Source organism: Protopterus annectens, chromosome 3.part0 (genome assembly GCF_019279795.1).
Source record: "Protopterus annectens isolate FY-2018-M chromosome 3.part0, PAN1.0, whole genome shotgun sequence".
Lineage (NCBI taxonomy): Eukaryota > Metazoa > Chordata > Ceratodontiformes > Protopteridae > Protopterus > Protopterus annectens.
In genome coordinates, this window is record NC_056731.1 from 1,869,591,660 (window position 1) to 1,869,615,201 (window position 23,542).

The 23,542-nt window shown below is 38.9% G+C and overlaps 1 protein-coding gene across 2 annotated transcripts in view; it reads right to left on the reverse strand.

Annotated features, from left to right (window-relative positions):
- The window catches only part of ASB4 (ankyrin repeat and SOCS box containing 4), a 209,524-nt gene that overhangs the window by 68,590 nt on the left and 117,392 nt on the right, over positions 1 to 23,542 (reverse strand). The window contains exon 4 of one of the 2 annotated variants that reach the window (XM_044065934.1): positions 948 to 1,061. In XM_044065934.1, the coding sequence (XP_043921869.1) occupies positions 948 to 1,061 (114 nt within the window). Of the gene's footprint in view, positions 1 to 913; positions 1,062 to 23,542 lie in introns of both variants that reach the window. The other variant, XM_044065935.1, reaches the window with a different exon arrangement.

Below are 23,542 nucleotides of genomic sequence, written 5' to 3' on the forward strand. Positions count from 1 at the left end.
ACTTACCATAAATGTAGATGTTCAAGTGTATTCACTGTTGCGGTCCAGGTTACCCACCCGCCATCCCTCATTTATTTGCTGGAATTATTCTATACAACCTATGTGGTGTATTTGCTTGTAGATGAAGGCAAAATATATACTTTGGTGCATGCATGTTTTATTGACATATTTTTAGCCTACCCTTTTGGGGGCACCTGACATCTGGGGCAAGAAAAACTGAAGAAAATGGCGTCGGCTGCATCTTTTATACCCCTGGCACACTGATGTCAGGGAAGAGGCGACAGCAACCAACGCCGGACCTAGACTTTGGAATTCAGGCCGACTGAGGGTAGCCTGCCAGCAGGATAACCGAATTGTAATGACTGCAACAGTGAATACACTCAAACATCTACATTTATAGTAAGTGTACACAACTGTACTTTTCCTATCTATTTTATTAATAAGTGCCAAAGTCCAATCTCTTTGCCATAATAGTAATATTGGAGCTAAATTTGCAAATGCATTGGTGGGAATCAAACTCGGGGCTAGAGAATGGCACTTATTAGCAGCTCATAACCTTATCCCTCTATACTGAACTGTAAAACTCTCTTTGTTAATTTCTTCCCCTACCTGGTTATCCTTCCCTGCCTTTTATGTTTAATTCTCTGCCATACTGTTTAACCATGATTATGCTGCGTGCCCATATCTTTTTCATTTCCCCCAGTGTGTATATTCTTAGGGCTTAAGCCTTTCCTTATAGTACATGCAAATATTTCTCACATTTGACATATTTGCGTATTCTAACACAGACATGTATGCCCCAATTTCCATGTATGCATAATAGATGCAATACATTACATGTTTATTATGAAGTAAATACTTTATAAGTAGACAGCTTTAAGTTTTTTTTCAGGATTATTACTTGTTACTTCACCTGGATAATCTTCCAAAGAGAATAATGTAGATACCTTGTAAACATCTCCAGGTATAACCTTTCTCCACTTTCTTGTGGATTTGATATGTTCATATGAGTTTATGAGTACTTCAACAGCTTCTGGATAAGAGTGACAAGACTCCAACACCTGCAAATGATGGGAAAAAAAATAAATAAATAAACTGAAAATGTACTGAGTCATTACTGCTATTTTAAAATTAAGACATAGATAATAAATAGGACCTCCGTATTTTATGTAACTTTTCAAAATAACTGCACAAAACAGTATAAAACTACAAGCATCAGTATTCTGAGAACTAATTCCACCCACATTAATTGTCCAGTGTGGGTTGGTCAATTAGCATGATGGAGAGAAATTACAGGAAAGCCACACACAGAAACACCTTATTGGCATCTCATTACCATATCTAAATACAAACCTTTGCTCTGTCAGACCTGATCTTGTATTGCTCACACATGCAAAACGACTGTGTCCATTCTTTGATAACAATTTTGGAAAAGGCAAATAGTTTGAGTGAAATTTGCTAAAACTGCTTTCAGCTTGTTTCGGTTATAGAGGAGTGTCTATCTTTCTCTAATCTTGTGTGACCTCTCAGTTGGTATACATATGTTTTTATGGAGGGTGCAAGAGGGCTTACCCCTCTTCTAAAAATGACTTCCTTTGAGGTTCACTGAATGTAGTTTGCAAAACTTTTTTTAAAGTGTTTGCATATGCCGAAATCCCTATTGATTGATTAACATGTATCATCTAGTGGTGTTTCCCAGTCTGACCAGGTGTGCCATTCCAGAAAATAATGATGATGATAATAATGATGCTCGATTATGTCCTGCTGACAGCCTGCCACCATTCCTTGGTGACTATATGCTATGTGGTTGGGTTTGTATGCCTAGCTACCAGGTAAGGCAACTTACAAACAACCATGGAAGTGCATTTATAAACAGAATTTTCAGCTTGCAGTATATGTTTCCAGATAGTAAGGTACTGCACATTCTAGATGACGTTTACAAGAAGTTATAGGTAACAGCACAAAGGAGGAATGCTGATGTTTCTCACATATATTATACAAGGCTACTTGAAACATTCCCAAGAACTGTACACATCTACTCTTCTTGAATATTCAGCAATAATATATATTTGCTGATTGTATTTCTTTTAATATATTTGCTTACAAATAACTACTTCAGAGAGATTCTAAAGAAGGTAGAAGTAGCTTTCCTCTATTACGAGATACAGTTATATGGCATTGCTGTAGGCTGGACAAATAAACCGTGTTTATATGTTAGCACTACACATTGTTTATTACTAGATACAGAGATGAGGTCTCTGCCATAGGTCAGAAGCATGAAACCTATTTGTAGAAAAATATTCTTCAGCAAAAAAATCCATAATTCATGAGGGCTAAATGGATATGCATTTCAGCAATTCATCTGGGATTACAGTAGCAGTGTTTTAAAAGAAATCTTACAAAGTGAGACAAACCTATGAAATCATTGCTTGAAGAACGCATCAGTTCAGTTACCTTTATTAATACCTTTATTCTAATGTATGTTATTCTTATCATATACAGAAATATCACTATACACACACTTACATGTTGAGTGTAATACCTTTCATGTTCATGAAGACAAAAAGCTGAGTTTACAAACTGATGTCATGTTTTATAAGTGCTCTGTTTCTTCTGATGCATTCAGACAGTGAACGTTTTTTTCCCTTTCAAAAACAACACATAAGATTGTGTTTAACAGTTTCTAGACAGCAATTAAAAACAGGGCATTCAAAAAATAATAACTTTTTCGTAAATTTTTTGAGAATTTTATTCACCTCTAGGTACGTTGCTACTGGAAATGATATTGCAAGTGAGTGCCTTCCTGGAGGATAGGAATACATGTAATAGCAATAATATTGTTGCTTTTATTTTGTGTTGTTGGCAGGTGTTTTGTGACTTTGTCAGTTTTTCAGTTAACTGCATTGTTGAGCATATGGTTTTGACCATATGGTTTTGACAATGTGCTTTTTCAATAAAATGCCAAAGATCCATGGATATTACAGTATAGGTAACACACAGAGTATATACTATAGTTGATTTTTTGCTACCACAAGTCAGAATTTGCTCACAAATTTTTGGAATACTTTGAAATGATTTGGGTAAAAAATATTTACTACTAGATTATATATGATGTTCATCGTGCATACAGCTGCAGTAATCACAGATGGGTTTTCAGCCGTCAGGCGGTCCCTCGGTCGGCCGAATTCCAAAGTTTTGGTCCGGCGTCGGTTGTCGTCGCATACTCTTCTGACGTCAGGAAGGCCAGAGTATATAAGACACAGCCGACGCCATGTTCTTCAGTCTTTTTTGCCGCGCGGTGCCCGAAGCAAAAGCAGTTCGCAAGTGCCGGTCGGCCAGCTCCTGAATTACGAAAATATTTGGAACCGAAGTCTTCATTAAAGCTAAGTACCCCGTTGGGGAATCTTTTCTTGCCTCAGACCGATGTCAGAAAAAGTTAATAATTTTATTTCTTGTGGGAAGCAAATACCGCATAAGGATTTCCATTCCCTTTGCATACCTTGTTTGGGCCCAGACCACGACGTCTCGGGCTGTAAACGCTGCTGCGCTACCTTCAATAAACGCACTATCAAGCGTCGGGCGGAGTTCGCCCAACACTTTTTTGGTAAAGCTTTTGACTATAAAATGTCGTCGGACACTCCGACTACCGTTTTATCCAAAAAACTCAAGGAAAAGGACTGACATGCGAGGCCCGCGGTCTCCACCAACACCACGCCGAAACAGGCTCCACGTGGTCCGGTTCTCAGTGAGACACCTTTGCAGTCCCTGACTACCGACGACACTCCTTCGGCGGTGTCTTCTGTACCCGAGACCGCTGGGTCATCGGCCCTTTCCCTGACTACAACCGAAGCCCCAGCTTATGTCGAGCCTACTAATGTGGACAGATCTACATCCACCCATGGTGTATTTAGGCCTTCATCCTCTTTTTCTATTAAGGCCTTTACTAAATCCAAAGCAGCCAGGCATCACACTAGGCCTGCTGCTCAAGGCCCATCTCCTGGACCCATGCCTAAGAAGCAGATGCTTAAAATGGCTGAGGATCTAATAACTCTTATCAGAGGTTCTCAGCCCCCTCCTGACAAGAGACCCAGAGTGGAGGAAGAATCCCCCTCTTCTGATCAGGGATCCATTTTATCAGAGCATTCTGATGCTGAGGAACACTCTTACTCCCCTTTTGAGGATTCGGATGCAGAGCAGTCTATTCCTTCTGTATCCCCCCCTGAGGATTTTTCTTTTGGGGAAACCTTGCACACCTTGAGGGAACACTTCCATTGGGAAGGCCAAGACTTTTCAGATTCCAAGAAAAGACTTAGGGAATTTCTTTGGTTACCTCAGCACAGACCTCTGGCTATTCCCCCTGTTTTGGAGGTTCTGGATGATGTCTATTCGGAGGCTTGTTTTAATCCTGATTCACTGCCTCCTGCACCAGTTAAGCCTGATAGATATTACAGAGTACCCAGTTCTCACCAATTTCTCTACAAAGGCCATAATGCTGACCCTGAAACCATTTCACAAGGCCCTAAGGGAATAAAGGCCTCCACTGCCAAGAATCCACTTCCTGCAGAAAGGGAGTCCAGATCTCTAGAAAGGTGGGGTAAGAAAGTTTATACCTCGGCCACCCTAGCCATGAGGGCCTTAAACTGCCAGTTTCATATGATTAAATATCAACAGTTCCTGTTATCACAATTAAAAAACAAAATGTCTCAACCTGAACAACCAGATTTAAAAGAGTTACAGGATATGATGCATAGTGCAGAACAAGTGGGTAAACACACTTTACAATGTGGTTATGATGCCCTAGAGGCCTCCAGTAGAGCGGCGGCTACAGGATCAGTCATTCGCAGGCATGCCTGGCTTAGGGAACAAAATCTGCCTGATCATGTGAAAGCAAAACTCCTTGATGCACCTTTACAAAAGGATGTTCTTTTTGGTACTAATGCTGAGGATATGTTACGAAAAATGGAAGAGAAAGCCAAATCTATGCAAACTGTCAAAGCTTTCTTACAGGTCCAGCCACCACGATTTAGCAGGAATTGGCCATCAAAAAACTGGTCCTTTCCAGCCACTGACAAGCCCCAAAGAGGCAGATACAGACGCGGAAGTGGCAGAGGGCAATCACAAGGGTCATATAGAGGCAGACAATGGCAATCTCCAGCACCAAGAGGTGGTGAAGACAGCGCACAACAATACAGGAAGCAAACTCAATGACTCCCTCATTTCCATGCCAAGCAAATCTCAGCTGGCAGCACCTTTGGGAGGGAAACTAGCATTATTTGCAAGCAATTGGCGTATTGTCACAACAGACAAATGGATACTGGACATTATAAACAGAGGCTACAAATTTCAATTTCACACTCTTCCAAAAATGAGAGGCATGCCAAACCTACCACAAAATCAAAGGGTAGAGGCACAACTGCAAATTTCAAAGCTCCTAAACATGAGGGCTATACAAAAGGTACCTACGCACCAGCAAGGTCAAGGTTTTTATTCAAGACTTTTCCTGGTACCAAGAAAAGGAACCGACTGGAGACCCATTCTGGACTTATCCATCCTAAACACATTTCTACTCGTACCAAAATTCAAGATGCTCACATTACAGCAACTTCTTCCCATGCTGGGCAAGGAGTTTTGGCTGGTAACATTGGACCTCAAGGAGGCATACCTGCATGTCCCAATCAGACAAAGCTGCAGAAGATACCTCAGATTTCTTGCAGGTTCAATCCACTATCAATTCTCTGCATTGCCCTTTGGCTTATCTACTGCACCCAGAGTATTCACCAAGTGCCTGGCATCAGTGATTGCCTATTGCAGACTTCAAGGGATACAAATTTACCCTTATCTGGACGACTGCCTGATCCAAGCGGACAGCAAACATATTCTACTGGAACATCTAGCATATGTGACACGGTTACTGCTTTCTCTGGGATACACCATCAACAAGGAGAAATCAAAGCTAACACCTTCTCAGAAAATAACCTTCCTGGGTGCCAGCTTGGACACAAACACCCAGATGGCATACCTTACGCCAGAAAAACAAGGGCAATTATCTCAGTACTTCAAAATACTAGCAAAAAGTACCAGGCTTACTGCAAGGAAAATCCTGCAGGCTCTGGGATTCATGGCATCTTGCATTCTTCTAATCCCGTGTGCAAAGCTGCATATGAGGAAACTTCAATGGTACCTAAAAAATCTATGGTCTCAGCACAGTCACAGCTTGGAAGCAATTATTCCAATAATTCCATGTCTTCAAAAGGAATTCCTATGGTGGGCCCAAGCATGTCAAGTAAACACAGGCCTCCCATTCTGCAAGCCTCAAGCAAAACAAGTCATAACCACAGACGCCTCAGATTACGCCTGGGGGGGGCGCACATGAAGGACAGGTGCATTCAGGGCAGATGGTCCCAAAAGGAAAAGCACCTTCACATCAATCGAAAAGAAATGCTGGCAGTAATAAATGCAATTACAGCTTTCAAGGACTTCCTGCATCCAGGACAATTGCTCATAAGAACAGACAACACCACAGTAATGTGGTACATAAATAAACAAGGAGGAACTCACTCATACCCCTTGTGCAGACTAGCCATGACTCTTTGGAACTTGGCTCTGGAAAGACAAATCAAACTTCAAGCACAGTACTTGCCAGGGATGGAAAACACACTGGCAGACATTCTGAGCAGGAATATGACAGATCCACATGAATGGAAACTACATCCACAGGTGTTTACGGAGATAGTTCAAGCATGGGGGAGGCCAGATATAGATCTTTTTGCCTCCCACAGAAACCATCAATTGAAAAGGTTTTGTTCAAGGACCTTCCATCCAAAGGCCTGGAAAGTGGACGCCCTTTCATTCAGTTGGACAACATGGACAGTTTATGCATTCCCACCTCTGCCTCTTCTGCCCAAGGTGCTTTTGAAAGCAAGAACAGACAAACCGAGGATGATACTGATTGCTCCAGACTGGCCAAGGCAACACTGGTATCCACTCCTGAGGAGCCTAACACATACTCCTCCCTGGTACCTGCCTCTAATACCTCTTCTGCTGACACAGAACAACTACAAGACCCTTCACAGCCAGCTGAAAACACTCAACCTCGCTGCATGGAAAATTCCTTAACACCACATCAAACTCTACTCTCCAAGGAGGTGCAGGATGTCATTTTGGAGGCCAGAAGACCATCTACTAGAAAAGCTTACTCCGCAAAATGGAAGCGGTTTTGCTGTTGGAATGAGAAAAGAGGACAGGACCCTAGAAAATTGAACTTGCCTCATGTTTTACAGTACCTAGCTGAATTACTCAGCAGTGGACTTTCATTTTCTTCAATCAAAATACACGCCTCAGCCATTTCTGCAGAATTCAACACGGATCCTCCTTTATTCTCACACCCACTCTTATGGCAGTTCCTCAGAGGGGCTAAGAACATAAGACCTCCAAGGAAACAACCAATACCAGCCTGGGACCTTAATTACATACTAGAAAAATTAACATTGCCTTCCTTTGAACCTGCTGCTTCAACAGATCTACAATATTTGTCCTGGAAAACAGCTTTCCTTCTGGCCATCACTTCAGCTCATAGGGTTTCTGAACTACAGGCCCTCATGGCGGTGCAACCCTTCCTCATCTTCCATCAGGACAGGGTTTCCCTTCGTACCAACCCATCTTTTATGCCTAAAGTGGTATCTAGGGCAGCCTTAAACCAAGCCATACACCTTCCTACCTTTTATCCTAACCCTCAAAACAAAGGGGAAAGACTGCTTCACTCTTTAGACATCCATAGGCAGCTACGTTACTATTTGGACAGAACAAAGTCCTTCAGGAAATCAGACCAACTTTTTGTGTCCTATGCCGTAGGGGCTCCAGGAAAACCAGTTACCAAACAGACCATTTCCAAGTGGATTGGCCACTGCATACGATTTTGTTACTCCTTTCATGGGAAACCTGTCCCTACTGGTATCAGATCTCACTCCACCAGGGCCACAGCCACCTCTACAGCCTTCCTCAGAGGTGTGCCTACTAAGGATATCTTGGAGGCAGCCACTTGGAGTTCTGTACATACCTTCACAAAACACTACCACCTGCCCTTATATTCCAGAACAAGAGCAGGCTTTGCCACTGCCGTTTTGCAGGGCATTCTGGCTCAACCCAGTTACTCTTAGTACCTACCACCCTATGCATAGCTTTGGGACTCTACCCATCTGTGATTACTGCAGCTGTATGCACGATGAACATAGTACAGTTTTGTACCTACCATAAATGTAAATGTTCGAGTGCTAATACAGCTGCAGTACAGGTTTCCCTCCCTCCTTCCCCACTTGGTAAAGGCATAGGGCCTAACAACCTCTTCATACCACTTGACTGGGTTATCCTGCCATGTTTTATTTGCTTGCTTACATTGTTTTTGCTTTACATTGCATTGCTTGCATATGCAGATTAGCTTTATTTATGTATTGCCTTCCTTTTGGGGGCACCTGACATCTGGGGCAAGAAAGACTGAAGAACATGGCGTCGGCTGTGTCTTATATACTCTGGCCTTCCTGACATCAGAAGAGTATGCGACGACAACCGACGCCGGACCAAGACTTTGGAATTCGGCCGACCGAGGACCGCCTGACGGCTGAAAACCCATCTGTGATTACTGCAGCTGTATTAGCACTCGAACATCTACATTTATGGTAGGTACAAAACTGTACTTTTCACTTTTTGCTTGAGAAGACAAAATCTTTCTTGGCATATGTGACGGGTCCCTACTACAGGCCAGCAATCAAGGAGACTCAGTCCTCACCAGTGACTCCAGTGAGGGACCATCACTAAGAGCAAAGATAGATTTATACAAAATTTTCAGATGCAGCTCACTGTACCAAGCACTCACTCCAGATCTGGGGCTGGACTCTCTCTTTCCAGACCCACACAAAAGTCTACACTGACCACTTTGGAGCTGTATGTCTGTCTTCCCAGCAGCTGACATACACACTTGGATATTTGAGTTACACATGCACACACACCTAAGAAAATGTGGCATAGACTTACTAGCTGTGCCCCTTTCTGCCCAGACTCTGAGGTACTCACTCTGCCACCAGTCAGCTACTTTAAGGCTCTTACAAAGGGTACCGAATTATACTGTGTAAAATTAATACTAATACAAATGGCAGAGTGTGATCAAAGCAGCAAGGCTTTCAGAAGTGGCCACAGTGTCACCAAAAAAGCATAAGTATTCTCAAGATGTTAAAAGTATTCTCTAAAGGACCAGCCACAATGAGAAGGTATTAAAATATTTAATGATAAATAATAAAACAGAAAACAGGAGAATACTGAATACAATAAACAACAGTTTTAACTACAAAGATATAAAAATAATACAGTTGGATAGTTTCTTTCAGATGCAGAAAACTGTACTAATCTATTCTCAATAAATGTCCCTAACTAAAGAATTACTGTTCCCTGACTGCTTACTAAAGCAAGGCAAGCTGATGTGTGCTGAGTATCTCACCACAGCAAAAGCCTGATGATGTCTGTCTTTGTCTGTGTGGATGTGTGAGATATATATCCTGTCAGAAATCTTTCCTGTCAGGTTCCAAAGTACTGTTGAGAGTTCCAAATAAACCAGATGCTGGTTAGAGTATGACACCACCTGTGGTCACCTGAATGTGGTACAATATACACACACAGAGCTTTGCTAAGATCTGTGGCAGCATCTGAAAGCTATAACACAATTTCAAACTTTCCACCCTTCCAGGGTTCTCTGATAAACATACATATTTGATCAGTTATAACAATACAACCTAATATACATGCATTCTTTCTGTTCAGTAGGACCTATTGTTGATGCATTTTTAACTCAAGCAACTTAACAAATATATTTTTAACTCAAACATGTCTACAAATCAGTGTGATAGTCAAATAACATAAAATTATTTACAAAACTCTCGTTAGCTATGCATATGTACACATGTACTGCTCAACTCTCCCTGCCACAGATGGCAGTACCTCATAACATCACAGCTTACTTGTGTGGCCTTATTTTAAACTATTGGTGAGACATACATTAGCCACATATGTAGACACCTTATATTATGTAATGCTAACAAGTCTTATGTCTCTCTGTCTCTCCACTGTGTCTTTTTTTTGTTTCCTTGGTAAGTAGACAGTATGATGTAAAGTGAACCAAATAGTTAACCGTTTTTTATTGTCAAGTTCTGGAAGATTGCAAGGTTACCACACATGATATTATAGGGTGTGGTGAATATGTAAGAAGAGAATCAGAAAGACTCTTGTTATGGCTACTTGTGTTGGATAACGTCACCATGCCATTAGCGATACACTTGAAATAAAGGCATGCATCTGGAGCATTTCTCCCTGGGCCTCCATTGAAAATGGGGTCTGTTCCAGTCAGACTTTCCCAGTAAACAAATGTTAAATAAATAAATAAACAAACATGTGCCCTCTGTCTGTATGTGGATCAGAATAATCTGTACCCGTATTGCACATGTGGGACATGTGTCTGATATATCCCAGTAAAGTCTGGTTGTAATCTACATTCATAGGAAACAGTGGCATAATATTTCAAAACATTGACTAAATGACTTGCTAATATTCAGGTACTAAAATGACACATTGCAAGCCGGCATAGAACCTCAGCTCAGTACCATCCCTCAGGCTACCAACTAAGATATTTGAAATACTTGAATGGTGTAATTTAATGAAACATTGCAATACATTTACCAAATTTTCAGCTATAAATTTTCTGATGGTATCAAGTAGTGAAATACAAACCAGACACCAAAGACAATGACATTAAATTCCTGATCCCACTCTTAAGTTCTGGAAAATGTTAAAAATAACACTTTTATCTTGTAGTAAAGAGATAGCTTGTTAAATTTTTAAAGTATATGTTACCCCCCCCCCCCGACACACACACACACACACACACACACGCACAAGAGGGTTGGAAGGAGTATAGTGTGGGCTGAAATGTTTACTCAGTCCTCATGTTATGGACTGCAGATGCCAGTCTTTTTAAAATACCCCATTAGCAGCCAGACAGCATACATGGTGTCCAACATGTCTGGCCATTGGTAGATACTGGAGAGTGCCTTTTGTGAGAGACAACACACAACCATGAAAGAGTGCATGAATAAAAGACATCAAACATAGGGGGTACAGAGTTCACAATGAGACAAGTGGTATATGAGTGAGAGTTGTGAAAGAAGACCTCTGAATCTGTTGAAAAAAAAAATGTATATATGTGTGTATATGTGTGTATATATATATATATATATATATATATATATATATATATATATATGTATATATATATATATGTTTCTTATTTATTTCTTACACAGGAATACTATTTCGGTGTTAATGGTTCTGGGAAGGCTGACAGGCGATATGTCCTTGTTGCTTTGCTCAGCTGAAAATAGTGTAGCATTAAGGAAGCTGTTACTGAACAAGTAAATCTGGAAGGGCTGGCAGATTGTCTTCTGAAAAGATGTGCAGTGGAATTTGTTAAGAGTTATCTATCTGGGGTACAATGTTGGGGTTATGTCTTTTTTTGCTTTACTAAGCTGAAAGTGGGATAACATTCTGCACCCTGTCTGGAAAACAGGGCCACTACAACAAACCCTAGTTTCAAAGAAGACATTATAATGGCATCTCTGTGACCTAAAAAATAATTAGTCTATGCAAAATAATGCATAAGCTCAACAAATTTATGATTCCAATGACTGCTTCTCCAATGGACCCCAAAATAAGACTACTAAATACAAATGACACTGCATTAGATATGTAGTTATTATGCTTTTTGTAAAAATATGTCTTTGTCAGTAGATGGTGCATATTTGGAACAAAAAGAGAAGTATATGAGTTAGCAGGGATAGACCAATGTTGTTATGAAATAAATGCTAAAAATAATGAAATACTGAAATTTGCTGCACTATGGTTACTCTATGGTAGGCTGCATGTTTTGCTGTGTCATCATTTTAGGAATCTTTGTTCTGTCTTTAGTACAGGATGTTTTTCTGAATATCCTAGGTAGGAATTTACATTCCTGATATCAGTAAAGCTTCTAAAAGTGTTAGTTGAACTTGGGGTATTGTTCCACTCTTACTAAGAATAATGCAGTAGTTTAGGTACAGGAAAATAGGGCTAAGAATTGCTGTATCATAGGATCATAGGAGATTGATAGGCTATTGACCTGGAGGTCATTTTAGCCTAGCCATTTCATCACAATGTAAGACCGGGTTCATATTAGAAGAACGAAAACCATAAACCGCGAACGCTGACATGAGCGAAAATGTCGGGAATCGAAAGTGGGATTGCGGGGTCGTGTTACAGTGAGGAGTGGGATATTTGCCCTTTCCTCACTGTAGTGTGACCTTGGAGTTAGAATATATAGTTAGCGGGGGGTGTGGGGGGTAGAGCTCCCCACAATAGCAACTTCAATCACCGGCATTTTCGCTCATGTGAGCATTAGCGGTTTAGGGTTTTCGTTCTTCTAATATGAACCCTGTAATACCACAGAAATGCTAATCAATACCCAAGATTACATTTAGTGATGACTGCCCATGTCCAGGAGGGTTGTGGGCTCTATTGCCTGTAAGAATTTACGATGTCCCATCTACTCATATAGGATCATAAGAGATTTAAAGGCAAGATTCAAACCCAGTACCTTGTGTTTGTGAGGTAAGTACTTTATCCATTATACTAACCTCCCTGGCTTGCTAGTTCCTAACCCTTCAGTACCAGTAGTAAGTAAACCTTTTAGCAGTTGATAGAGGGTATCAGAATCAGGGACTAACTCATGGGAATCAGACTCTTGGTTTAATTTCTCCAAGACTTTTGGGTATCTAATACCATGATGGGATTAGATCCATTTATAAGTTAAAGTATGATTAAAGTTCATGAAATTAGTATTGTTTCAGTCTTTGATGTTAACCAAAAGTACTTTTTGCAGCACCCACAATGTGCCCAGAACTGACTCCTGCAATTCATATGGAGTTACATGTATCTGTAACATATCTAAATATGACTGTAAATTCTTGTTTATGTGAGACCCATACATTTTAGCTATCAGCAATATCAAAGATAAATTTATTGAAGCCCATGGAAATTGGATGGATATAACCCAAAACAAACTATGCAGCAGATATTGTTACCTAGCCCAGCCAGATGGTACACAGATGCACTGAATAAGGTGCTTAAATCCATGAAGTGCAGACCAGTCTCAGACTCTATAAATCCAATTCCGCCAAAACTCAGACATTTAACACCAATGGACAGTAACACTATGCACCGTAGCAAGCCTAGCAGGTATATAAAATATTTAAATTGGTATTGCCATCAATAAAAATCTAAAATTATAAGAGTAAGTTCTGTATCTGAGGGTAGAGAATATCTTAGTCCACTCTGTTCTCCCGATGTCTTTATGGAGACTTCACTGTTACATTATCCTATATATTTTCTAGAAGGTCTTCCCTAGTAATAAACATTATTTTGTGTAGGGAGCTAATAACTCATTTTGCATTTACATATAGTCCTCTACTGTGTGTTAACAATGGGATCCAAATGGGGGCCAGTCAGCTTCACTAATTTTATATAACCCATTCTTACATAATTTAGCAAGTAAATCATGTATACAAGGTTTTCTTATATTGCATTAAATTATACTTGGTGCCAAATTCTTCACACATTTTTGCACCATCATTGCTTATTATTTGTTCTTAAAAAATAAATTAGGACAACTAATCATATATCATCTTATATACCAGAGCCAAACTACCCAATAATGAGGGCTTCCAATGGGTAAAATTTCCTTTCTTCACTCTAAAGTATTAGTGGAACTAAAAGTGAAACGAGTGGTGTGCATTAAGAAATGAAGTCCTTAGAGTATGGTCTTGAATGAGATTTCCTACTGAGATTCAACTTCTTATTTACTTCAAGGTGCTTCCCTATCTGATGATGTAACAAACCATGCCACATATCTTGTTGACTGGGTCATACCAATTTATCAAAGATTCTAATCAGTGTGGAATATAATTCTAAATCCAGGAGGTCTGTTCCCCCCAGAAAAATGGAAATTAATATTTAATCATTAGAACCTGGTTTTCTCACAAGCCGATATAAATTTCCAAAAAATTACTGGGTAGGAAAAATTGCATGCCCTGAGAGGTGGACAAAATTTTGAGGTAAAATATACTGTGCCACTGTATGTACCCACTGCATAATGCCCAGGCAAAGGCTCTTCCATTTCAGGAAAGACTTTGGCCTTATTTAGTATTTCACTATATGTTACCGCTAAAGAAGATTGCATTGTGTTCCTGTGCTATAGATCTAAACAGATCATCTGATCCATGTTCTCTAAAAAAAGGGTAAAATGCTGTAACCTGAGGTAATAAAATATAAAGCATCTTGATAGTTTTTGATTTAGTGGGATTAACCTTATATCCCAAGAATCCTCCAAAAATGTATACGTCACTAAACAATAAGGATAAGTCTGTCTCCAGAATAGTGAACTAGACTACAAGGTCATCAGCATAAGAGGATAATTCATACTAAGTTAATCCCAAGATGTATCTCTCCAATGCAGATCATGAATATACTAGCAGAAGTTTCAAATAAGTTGCAAAGAGTAGATGGGAGACAGGACAGCCATATCTAGTGTATCTTTGTATGTCAGTAGGAGGAGACAGCTCCAGGCTCAGTTTTAATTTGGTTGATGAACTATTACAAATCCTAACCTTGGTAAGGAATTCCATATGGGCCATTGTTTTCCACAAGAACAGCCACCAGGCTTGGCCTTAGGCTTGTACTGGTATCTAGACTAGTCAACAGCAGGTGATGTTGTGAGATTGATATATTTTGTACAATCAATAACTTTTTAATAATACTGGCAATTGTAGATCTTTTGGATAAACCCTGTTTGATCCAGGTGAATTGGCAAAGGTAAGTGTTTAGCAAGTCTATTTGTGAAAAGGGCCATAAAAAAATTGTAATCATTGTTTAAAATTGAAATAGGTCTATAGGAGCCTAACAGTAGAGTCCATACCTGGTTTGCATCTGGACTACAATTACCATTTCTGTACATGAGGGTAGGATCAAACCTGTCACCAACTGTTCTTCCTCCCAGTTGTATATGCCAGTGGGACTACCATCCAGCCCTGTGGTTTGCCCTTATTTGCTTCTTTGCAAGAGCCAAAATCTCCTCCAATTTAATAGCAAAAATAGGGACGCAAGGAGAATAGCTGACCATAGTTTGAGTAGCCAGCAGTTTGTGCTTCTTTGTTTAAACATCACAACAATCACTTACATTTGAGCATTCAGTAAGAGTTAGCAGTCCAAAAACTGCAGAAGTAAATACTTAGTTTTACAAAATAATAAAAATCAAGTAGACTTGTTCACTGAAAAAAACAAGCTTTATTCAGTCATGATAAACACTGTTATCCACAAACTAGACTTCATCAGATTATGTTTTGAAAAAAAAAAACCTTAAAAATCTTATCCATGGAAAGATATATGTCTAAACACTTTAACAGAGACAAACCCTGTGTATACCTTGGCTCTAGATGATTGTCACTGTTGAAGTGACACCCTGACCCTGTGAGCAAAAATGGGAAAAGGGGTTGTTGATGGATAGATGGAAACCCTTATGTAAACCACAGTTAGAGCATGCACTTGAATCCAAAAGTAGGATATTATAATCAATCTTGTGCTCAAAATATTACATCAGCAACTCCCAGTCTATAAGACAAGAAGACACTTAAAGCAGTATATACCCAGAATCCAAATGGAAGAAAAATCAACAACCAAACCCTCCTGAACAGCCCCCCCATCAGTAATACCCAAAACAACAACCAGCAAAATAATACAATTAATACTAAAACTAAAACATAAAAGTCAGCCTAAAAAAACAGAATCAGTCCTAAGCCTCAAATCCAAGTAAACAAGTAAAAATCAAATGTCCAGCATGTAATTTTGTATGAAGAAAAGCAGAAGTACAGAAAAAACAAATAAACATAAAAATAAAGTACAATGAAGCAATAAATAAAAATAGACCCAAAGCAATCTAAAAATAAAAGCAATCACATACAGCAGAATCCTGTTCCAGGGGTAAAGTCAGAACCAATGAAAATATACTAAAAGTATAACCAGCAATTAAAATAAACAACATAATAAATACAACTAAAACCAAGTCAAATAAAAAGTTCAAAGGAAGAACTCAGAAACTTCAACAAACAATAAAGTAATATGTTCCGAAGATAAGAAATAAACTGTAAAATGAAGAAATAAACCAGTGACATAAATGCATTTGCTTCTTCTGAGTCTAAAGTAGAAAGAGACAGAGAAAGAGCAATCCTCATACTTTTCTTAGGATACAAGACCCACCAGCTTCTGAATGTAAATACGCATAATATTTGAAAAATACCCGTATGATGTCTTTAATTCTAGTATGTACACAACCATTATCTGGATATTTTGATTGAGCTACTTGCCTTTCTAAAGTTTGTTTATGAAGGCAAAGGGTAAGGTATTTATTATTTGCAGGGGTATTCTTAAAGCCTCTCAACTTTAATGCATTTGTGCCTGCTCAGCCTGTTAAGAGAGAAGTTCATCTTTCATTCTTCCTCACTGCCTGGAACCTTGTGTATAACCTATGACTGGATGTTCAGAAGGCTTTCCTTGAGTGCTCTGAGCCAAGCTAGGAACTGCCTCTACAACGTCCTAGTATGGGCATTAGAAATCAGCCAAAAGGATTTAAAGCAGTCCCATTCCCTAACACAGCCTCTGGAGGGGTACTAGACATTTATTATTTGACATTTGTTAACCGGGTTAGTCCAACTGAGTCAGAAGATCATTTTCAGTGGAGACCAGAGGAGAAAAGCTCCAGTACAATATACTACAAAAAAATTCTGCACGTACTTTTGAGATTAACAATTGAATAAAAATGGGTGGTCACAGAGAGCAGAGCAGAATATTAATTAAACTAAAACAGATAATTACATAGGCAGAGTTGAGAACAAAGTAAAACAATTATATACAAGTGATGTTACATTGGAAAGTAGATACAAATAAATTATATACAGATATTTTTACATGTCATGTAACTATATAAGTAAAGATATTTGCCTAGAATGTAGCTGCAAAATGAATTCTAGGTGTTCTACAGTTATATATGATTCTAATTAGAGTGAAATGGAAATAAGTGAGATTAGAACTCTGAAAAAAGAAAAGAAAGAGGTTGCATGAGTGATAGAGAGAGGGGGGAGGGATGCTTTATGTGGGGTCCTGGCAGGGTAGGACCATGAGTTTGATAGGACTTTTTTTAGCAATTTTTTGAAACTATTAATGTGTGTATACTTACATTAGAGGGATGTTTGTCCCAGGCTTGGGACACTGAGTATTTGTATGAGTTTGCCAGTGTTTTTGGTAGGTTTGTAAATATTGAGTAAATGATGGCTGGAGCTACGGATTGAATAATTGGGGGTATAGTAGGAAGCTAGAGATGAGATGGAAGGGCAGGCCAGTAGGTTTAAGTATGGACTGTGTGATATGTAACTATGACAGTAGCAGTTTTGGGGGGAATTCAAGCCATTGTAGTTTCTTTAGAGCAAGGCGGTGGTGAGAATTGAAAAGTCGGTTAGTGGCAAGTCTAGCTATTTTATTATATGTTTGTTCAAGCCTGGTGATTAAAGTGGTTTGTAAGAACTGGCGTGGCATAGAGTAAGAAGGGAAGAAGGAATGCCTGAGCAAGAGATTGTTTAGAAGCAAGTGGAAGGAATTTTTCATTGCTATAAAGTAGTGACAAATTTTGATGAGTCTTTTTAATGCACTGTTGAATATGAAGGTTGAATTTGAATTGATTATCAACTATGGTACCAAGAAGTTTAGTGTGAGATTATTCTTTGATATTGGTGTTGTCATGTGATGAAATAGTAAAGGTGGTTTTGTGATGGGAGAGTGATTTTGGTAGGAAGCGAAGGAGTTTTTTTTTTTTTTATTTAAAATGAGTTGGTTTCTTGTAAGACATTTTTTCAATAGAAAGGAGTGAGTTTTTAGTAATGGAGTGAAGGTGAGAGATGTCAGAGAAGGCGATAACAGTAGTGTTGTCAGCATATTGTATAAGGGAGGAGTGGCTGCAGGATGTGTGGAGGTTATTTGTAAAGATATTGAATTGAGAATCGAGCCTTGGGGACACGTTTCTGCATAGGTAGAAAGGGGGAGCAGGAAGTGTGCTGTCTGACAGACTGTACCTTGTTGGTAAGGTAGCTGGAGAATCAGTGAAGAGTGGAAGTGGAGAGGTTGAGATCAGATAGTTTTGTTAATAGCTTAGAGTGGGATATAGTATTGAAGGCTTTTGAGAGGCCCAGGAATAGACAGGATACTAGTTGGTTGTTGTCTCTAGCCTCTGCGACAGTATGAGCGAAGGATAGAAGGGTGCTACAAGTACTGTGGTTGCGCCAAAATCCAGGTTGGGTAGAGGTCACAAGGTTTTCTTGGAGTAGAAAATGGAGACGCTGTGTATGTATGCATTTTTCAAGGATTTTTGAAACTTCTGAAAAACCCTCACAACTCTGCCTTGAAAGACTCACCTTTATGAAAAATAAATTAGCTTTGCAGTATCTGCACATGATGACTCCCAGCAGCTGGGATATCAGCTTCAGAGGAGCATAATCTGAAAAAAAAATAGGAAAAGTAACTAAGGAATTGACAATGCATCTGCATTCTTTGCGTATGAATAATTTATGACTTCTGGAAAATGTTTTGAACTGTGACGAATAGTATGTATAAATCTTGTTAGGCAAACCAAAGGTACTATGTACAGTAGTCATATCAATAATAGCTGTATACCAACTAATAAGCTTACCTATTGGTGGGACCAAAACTGCTCTGACCTGAGCAAACTTCCATCATAAATAAGATGTCATTCCAATCCAGTTTTCCAGAACTTAATGGGTCTATATCAGATTATCGAAGTTTTCAAACTTCGAATCACTAAAGCTCGAACTTTAGTGATCGAAGTCTGAAAACCTCGAACTGCTAAAAAAATACTTTTTAAAACAAAAAAAAAGAAACTAAAGGGTGTAAGCAGGGGGGCAAGCCCACCTGCACCCCCCCACACCCCCCACTCTGTAAATATACCAACTCCAAGATTGTGCTGCAGTGTAGGAAATGGAAATCTTCCATTTCTGCACTGTATTGCACTGAAGTGCGATTTCAGAGTTGGTATATTTAAGTAGTGGGGGTGTGTGTGGGGGGTGCAGATGGGCTTGCCCCCTGCTTACACTCTTTAGGTGTTACATTTTTTGTTTAAAAAGTATTTTTTTAGCAGTTCGAGGTTTTCAGACTTCGATCACTAAAGTTCCATCTTTAGTGATTCAAAGTTTGAAAACTTCGATAATCTGATATAGACCCACCTTAATCACCACCTGAAAGGCCATCAACTCTCTTATCATCTGTGCAACTAATCTAGGATTCTGGGGTTCCAAATGGAGAGACGACATGAGCAAGAAAAGAAGAGCAGTGTTGCTTAAACTGAATTCATAATCAGGTCTTGGTGAGTGCTTTCATGTGGTTGACCTGATTTTGTACAAAGTCTCACCAAGATGACACTGATGTATAGACTGTACTTTATATACCATGTATAATGGATAAAGGTAGCTCAATAATAAAAAAGAAAACTGGGTGCCCAGATCATTAGGAAAAAAGTGACAATCCTGGTGTGCACACTAGTGCCAGGACTGGAAAAGAAGGCAGTGTAGAATCCTCAGGACATAGAAGCATTCCTACCACATGGTAAGGACAGGCTCGGGGGAAAGTACCCCCTACCATGTGTTAGAAGGAAGTAGTCCACAAATAACCCCACAAAATCTGACAAGCCATCCAAGGAGCATAGAGAAGATATGGTGGGCTATTGAGGATAAGGAAGAACTTTTGTATTGTTACTGTTACACAAGAAGCCAGAAATTCCCAGAGAGAGGAGATGTAGCAAGAGTAAGAGTGGAACTGTCAAAAGCTACAGAAATGTAATCTCTTTTGTGCAATAGATTATGGAAAACATTATGTAGACGAAGAAACATTGGGCTGCCTAGAATAAGAAGCAGCAAACAAAGTGAGAAAAGATAAAGGTATAAAAAAGAAACATGGACATGGGAAAGAAAAAGAGATCTGATCATGCAAAGAAAAAAGCTTAACTAATCAATAAAAAATAGCTCTAAGGATATTTGAACAGAACTATAAACAAAGACATCCAGAAAGAGCAAATTTCACAATACAAAAATAAGGTCACAAAGAGAGAATGTAAAAACAAGGATTAGTGAGGTAAAAATTAAACAATAAGGAACTGAAGTGATAGACCATATTCAAAATGAAGAGTTTAGTGTGGAAATTCCAACACAGGTAGTGTGTGTGACCTTGACATCAGACAAGTTCTTAGAAGTAACAACAGGGCATCTTTATTTAACCATAGTAGGGATGAAATAAAGCTATTTAGTATGATTTGTGATAATAGGGACATCAAGTTGATTAAACCTGATAAGGGAGGGGGTTTGGTGGTAATGAATACATTTGATTACAACCTTAAAATAAAGGGGATTTTATTATTGGATCAGTATGAGACAATCTTGATGAACAAGTTGAATATTGCATATTCTAAAATTGATAGTTTATTATATGATCTTCTCGTACAGGAGCAAATCTCCTACCAAGACCATAAATATCTTAAGACTGATCACTCCTGTATCCCCAGTATATTCGGAATTCCCAAAATACATAAAAGCATTGCTGAACCCCCCCCCCCCATGCAACCGATTGTAGACTTAAGGGTTCAAAAACATATTGGATGACAAAATACTTTGGCATCAGGCTTAATATTTTGAGTTGTGGAAGGCATACAGGTGTATGTCACTTAATGTCCTTCTGCACAATGTCTGACCGCATTTTACTGTGCTAAGAAGATGTAAATGAGTTCAGACATTGTCCAGGAGAAAATTAAGGGAAGCACAACGTAGAGTATATGGTGTTTGCTTAACATCCTAGTCACTTAACGTTTAATGGGATAGAACCTATCCCAGACGTTAATTGACTGTTACCTGTATTTACAAAGATTCTCAGGATTTCCTGTGAAGTGTGGGGAAGATTTGTTTGACAATAACCTCATATTTGTTACAACTGATGCTAAAGATTTATTTTCTGCCATACCCTACTTACAAGGTGTAGACTGGTTTTATGAATATTTGACCAAGGTAGACAGCCCAGACAAAATTACAGTCATGCTACTGAGGACCTTTATGGAGACTATACAGGAAAGCAACTACATTTTTGTAAGGTAGCATTTATAAGCAAAAGACCGGGGTGGCAATGGGGGCTGCAAGTACCCTGATTTTTGCAAACATTTTTATGGTACATTGGGAACACAGCTATTCCATTTAGGTTATGAGAGTGGATGGGTTTCATACAGTTAGTTTTTTGATGACATTTTCATTTTTTGGAAAGACTGTGAAAGTAGATTATTGGAATTTATTCACTATATTAACAACACAACTGATTTTTTGACGTTCACTATGGAAAGATCAAACACTGTCCTTTGCTACTTGGACATGGAAATTAGGAAAGACATTGTTAATAGGAGATTTGTTTCCAATATCTACAGAAAACCAACCTGTTTCAGTTCACTCCTATACTTTAACAGTTGACACCTATTATACCAGAAAAAATACCTTGGTCAAAGGGCAGTTGGTTGGGCTGGCTCAGGTGGTGTCCTCCTTGGATACCTTCCACGAAGAAGGAGACAAACTGAGGTCTATGTTAATTAACAGGGGTTATACTGATGGATTTTTACACAACATTTTTATGGAAATATACATTAAAAGAAATTGTGGTATCTATTCACCACTGCTGGGATTAAAAATTGGTGATAGGAATGAGATGAGTGTCCCAGATAATACTAAACAAAACAAGTGTTATACCCATGGATGTCTGATTACTTATAATAGGGGTGCAGAGGTAGTTAGGGAAATTATAAGAAAAAGATTAACCAATACTTGAGGTTACTGGCATCAACCTACACAAGTTGGGTAGAGCTCCTTGTATTATATTCAAAAATAATTGGTGTTTAAAAAGTTTTATTGAAAGAACAAGAAAAACTTCCATGAGGGGACATAATAAGACTGAAACATTCAAATGTGGGCAATGTAAATATTGTACCTATATTAAGGAGGGAGAGTTTATTCAAATTCATGGGTTTGGGAGGGTAGGGAGCCCCATGTACTGCAATTATTTGACTAAGAGGTTAATATACGTAGCCCAATGTAGGAACTGTCCCTGTGTTTATATAGGTAAGACAGAGAGAGTATTTAAAGAAAGAATTTATGAACACCTCCATGATATTAAGAAGGATCAACATAACACCCTATGGAGATACATATGTGCATAGGAGGGACATTCATTTCAATTTTCTGTAATTGAAGTCATTGAACAGGACATGAAGCGGGGACCCTGGACCATCAAATTGGAGGCCCAGGAATTGCAATGGCAATTAAGATTACATATCAATGGACAATGGGGTCTTATAGATTCAGTATCCAAGGCTTGTGTACTCAGTTTAGGGTAGGTTTACATAAAAATTACTTTTCTACTATAAGGTGATTAAATGAAATTTTTAATGTGAACTTTACATGTGAACTCAGTTGTTGTTATTTTCATCAGTGGTGAGTCATGAACAGTACTGATTGGTTTGGTTTCCTGTGAATGTTTTCCACAGAGCACTGAACAGCAGTTCTGAGGTCATGCTTCATTCGTGAATAGTTGCTTTTACATTTTGGTTCAGTGAAAACCCAGTTATAGAGCAGTGAGGAAAGATGCATCTGAAGAGGAATTCCCATGGGGCAATGTCTTGGAACCTCCTGTAAGAGACTTGCATGGAAGTCCATTTGAAGTTGCACAGCAAAATAATAAGCAGAAAACACTAGCAACTCTGACAGGTAATGTTGCTGCATCATATGCCAATGTGTCCCCATAAAGGAGCAGCAGATGAAGCAGGGTACATCTGAAGAGGATATGGCACAGGATGATGTTCTACACCTTCTGTAGAAGATTTTCATGAGACAGAGCAAACAAAGATGCTCTCCATCTTGTAGAAAATGGTGTATAGGAAGACCTGCTTGATTTCATAGAGATGGATAGACAATTTAATACATATGAAAGAAATTGATTACAGAAAGTAAATAAGACCCCAAATGTTATAAGGTTGGCAAAACAGATGAACACAGTAATCAGGATTATGAAGAGAAATTCAGATGAATAAACAGAAATAAATAGGATGTATTATCGTGCAGTAAAAATAATAACAGATAAAGTGCTACCACAACAACACAGAGTAACAAAGGAAAGGAAGAGAAAAGTAGAATGCCACCATGGAAACATTTAGTAGAGAAAACAATACAAAAACTAAGACAGGGAGTGTCACTGTTAAAAAAAAAAAAAACAGAAAATGGAACAGAAAAATTATCAAAACAGACCGGGATTTTTCAGACACTATTATTCAAAATAT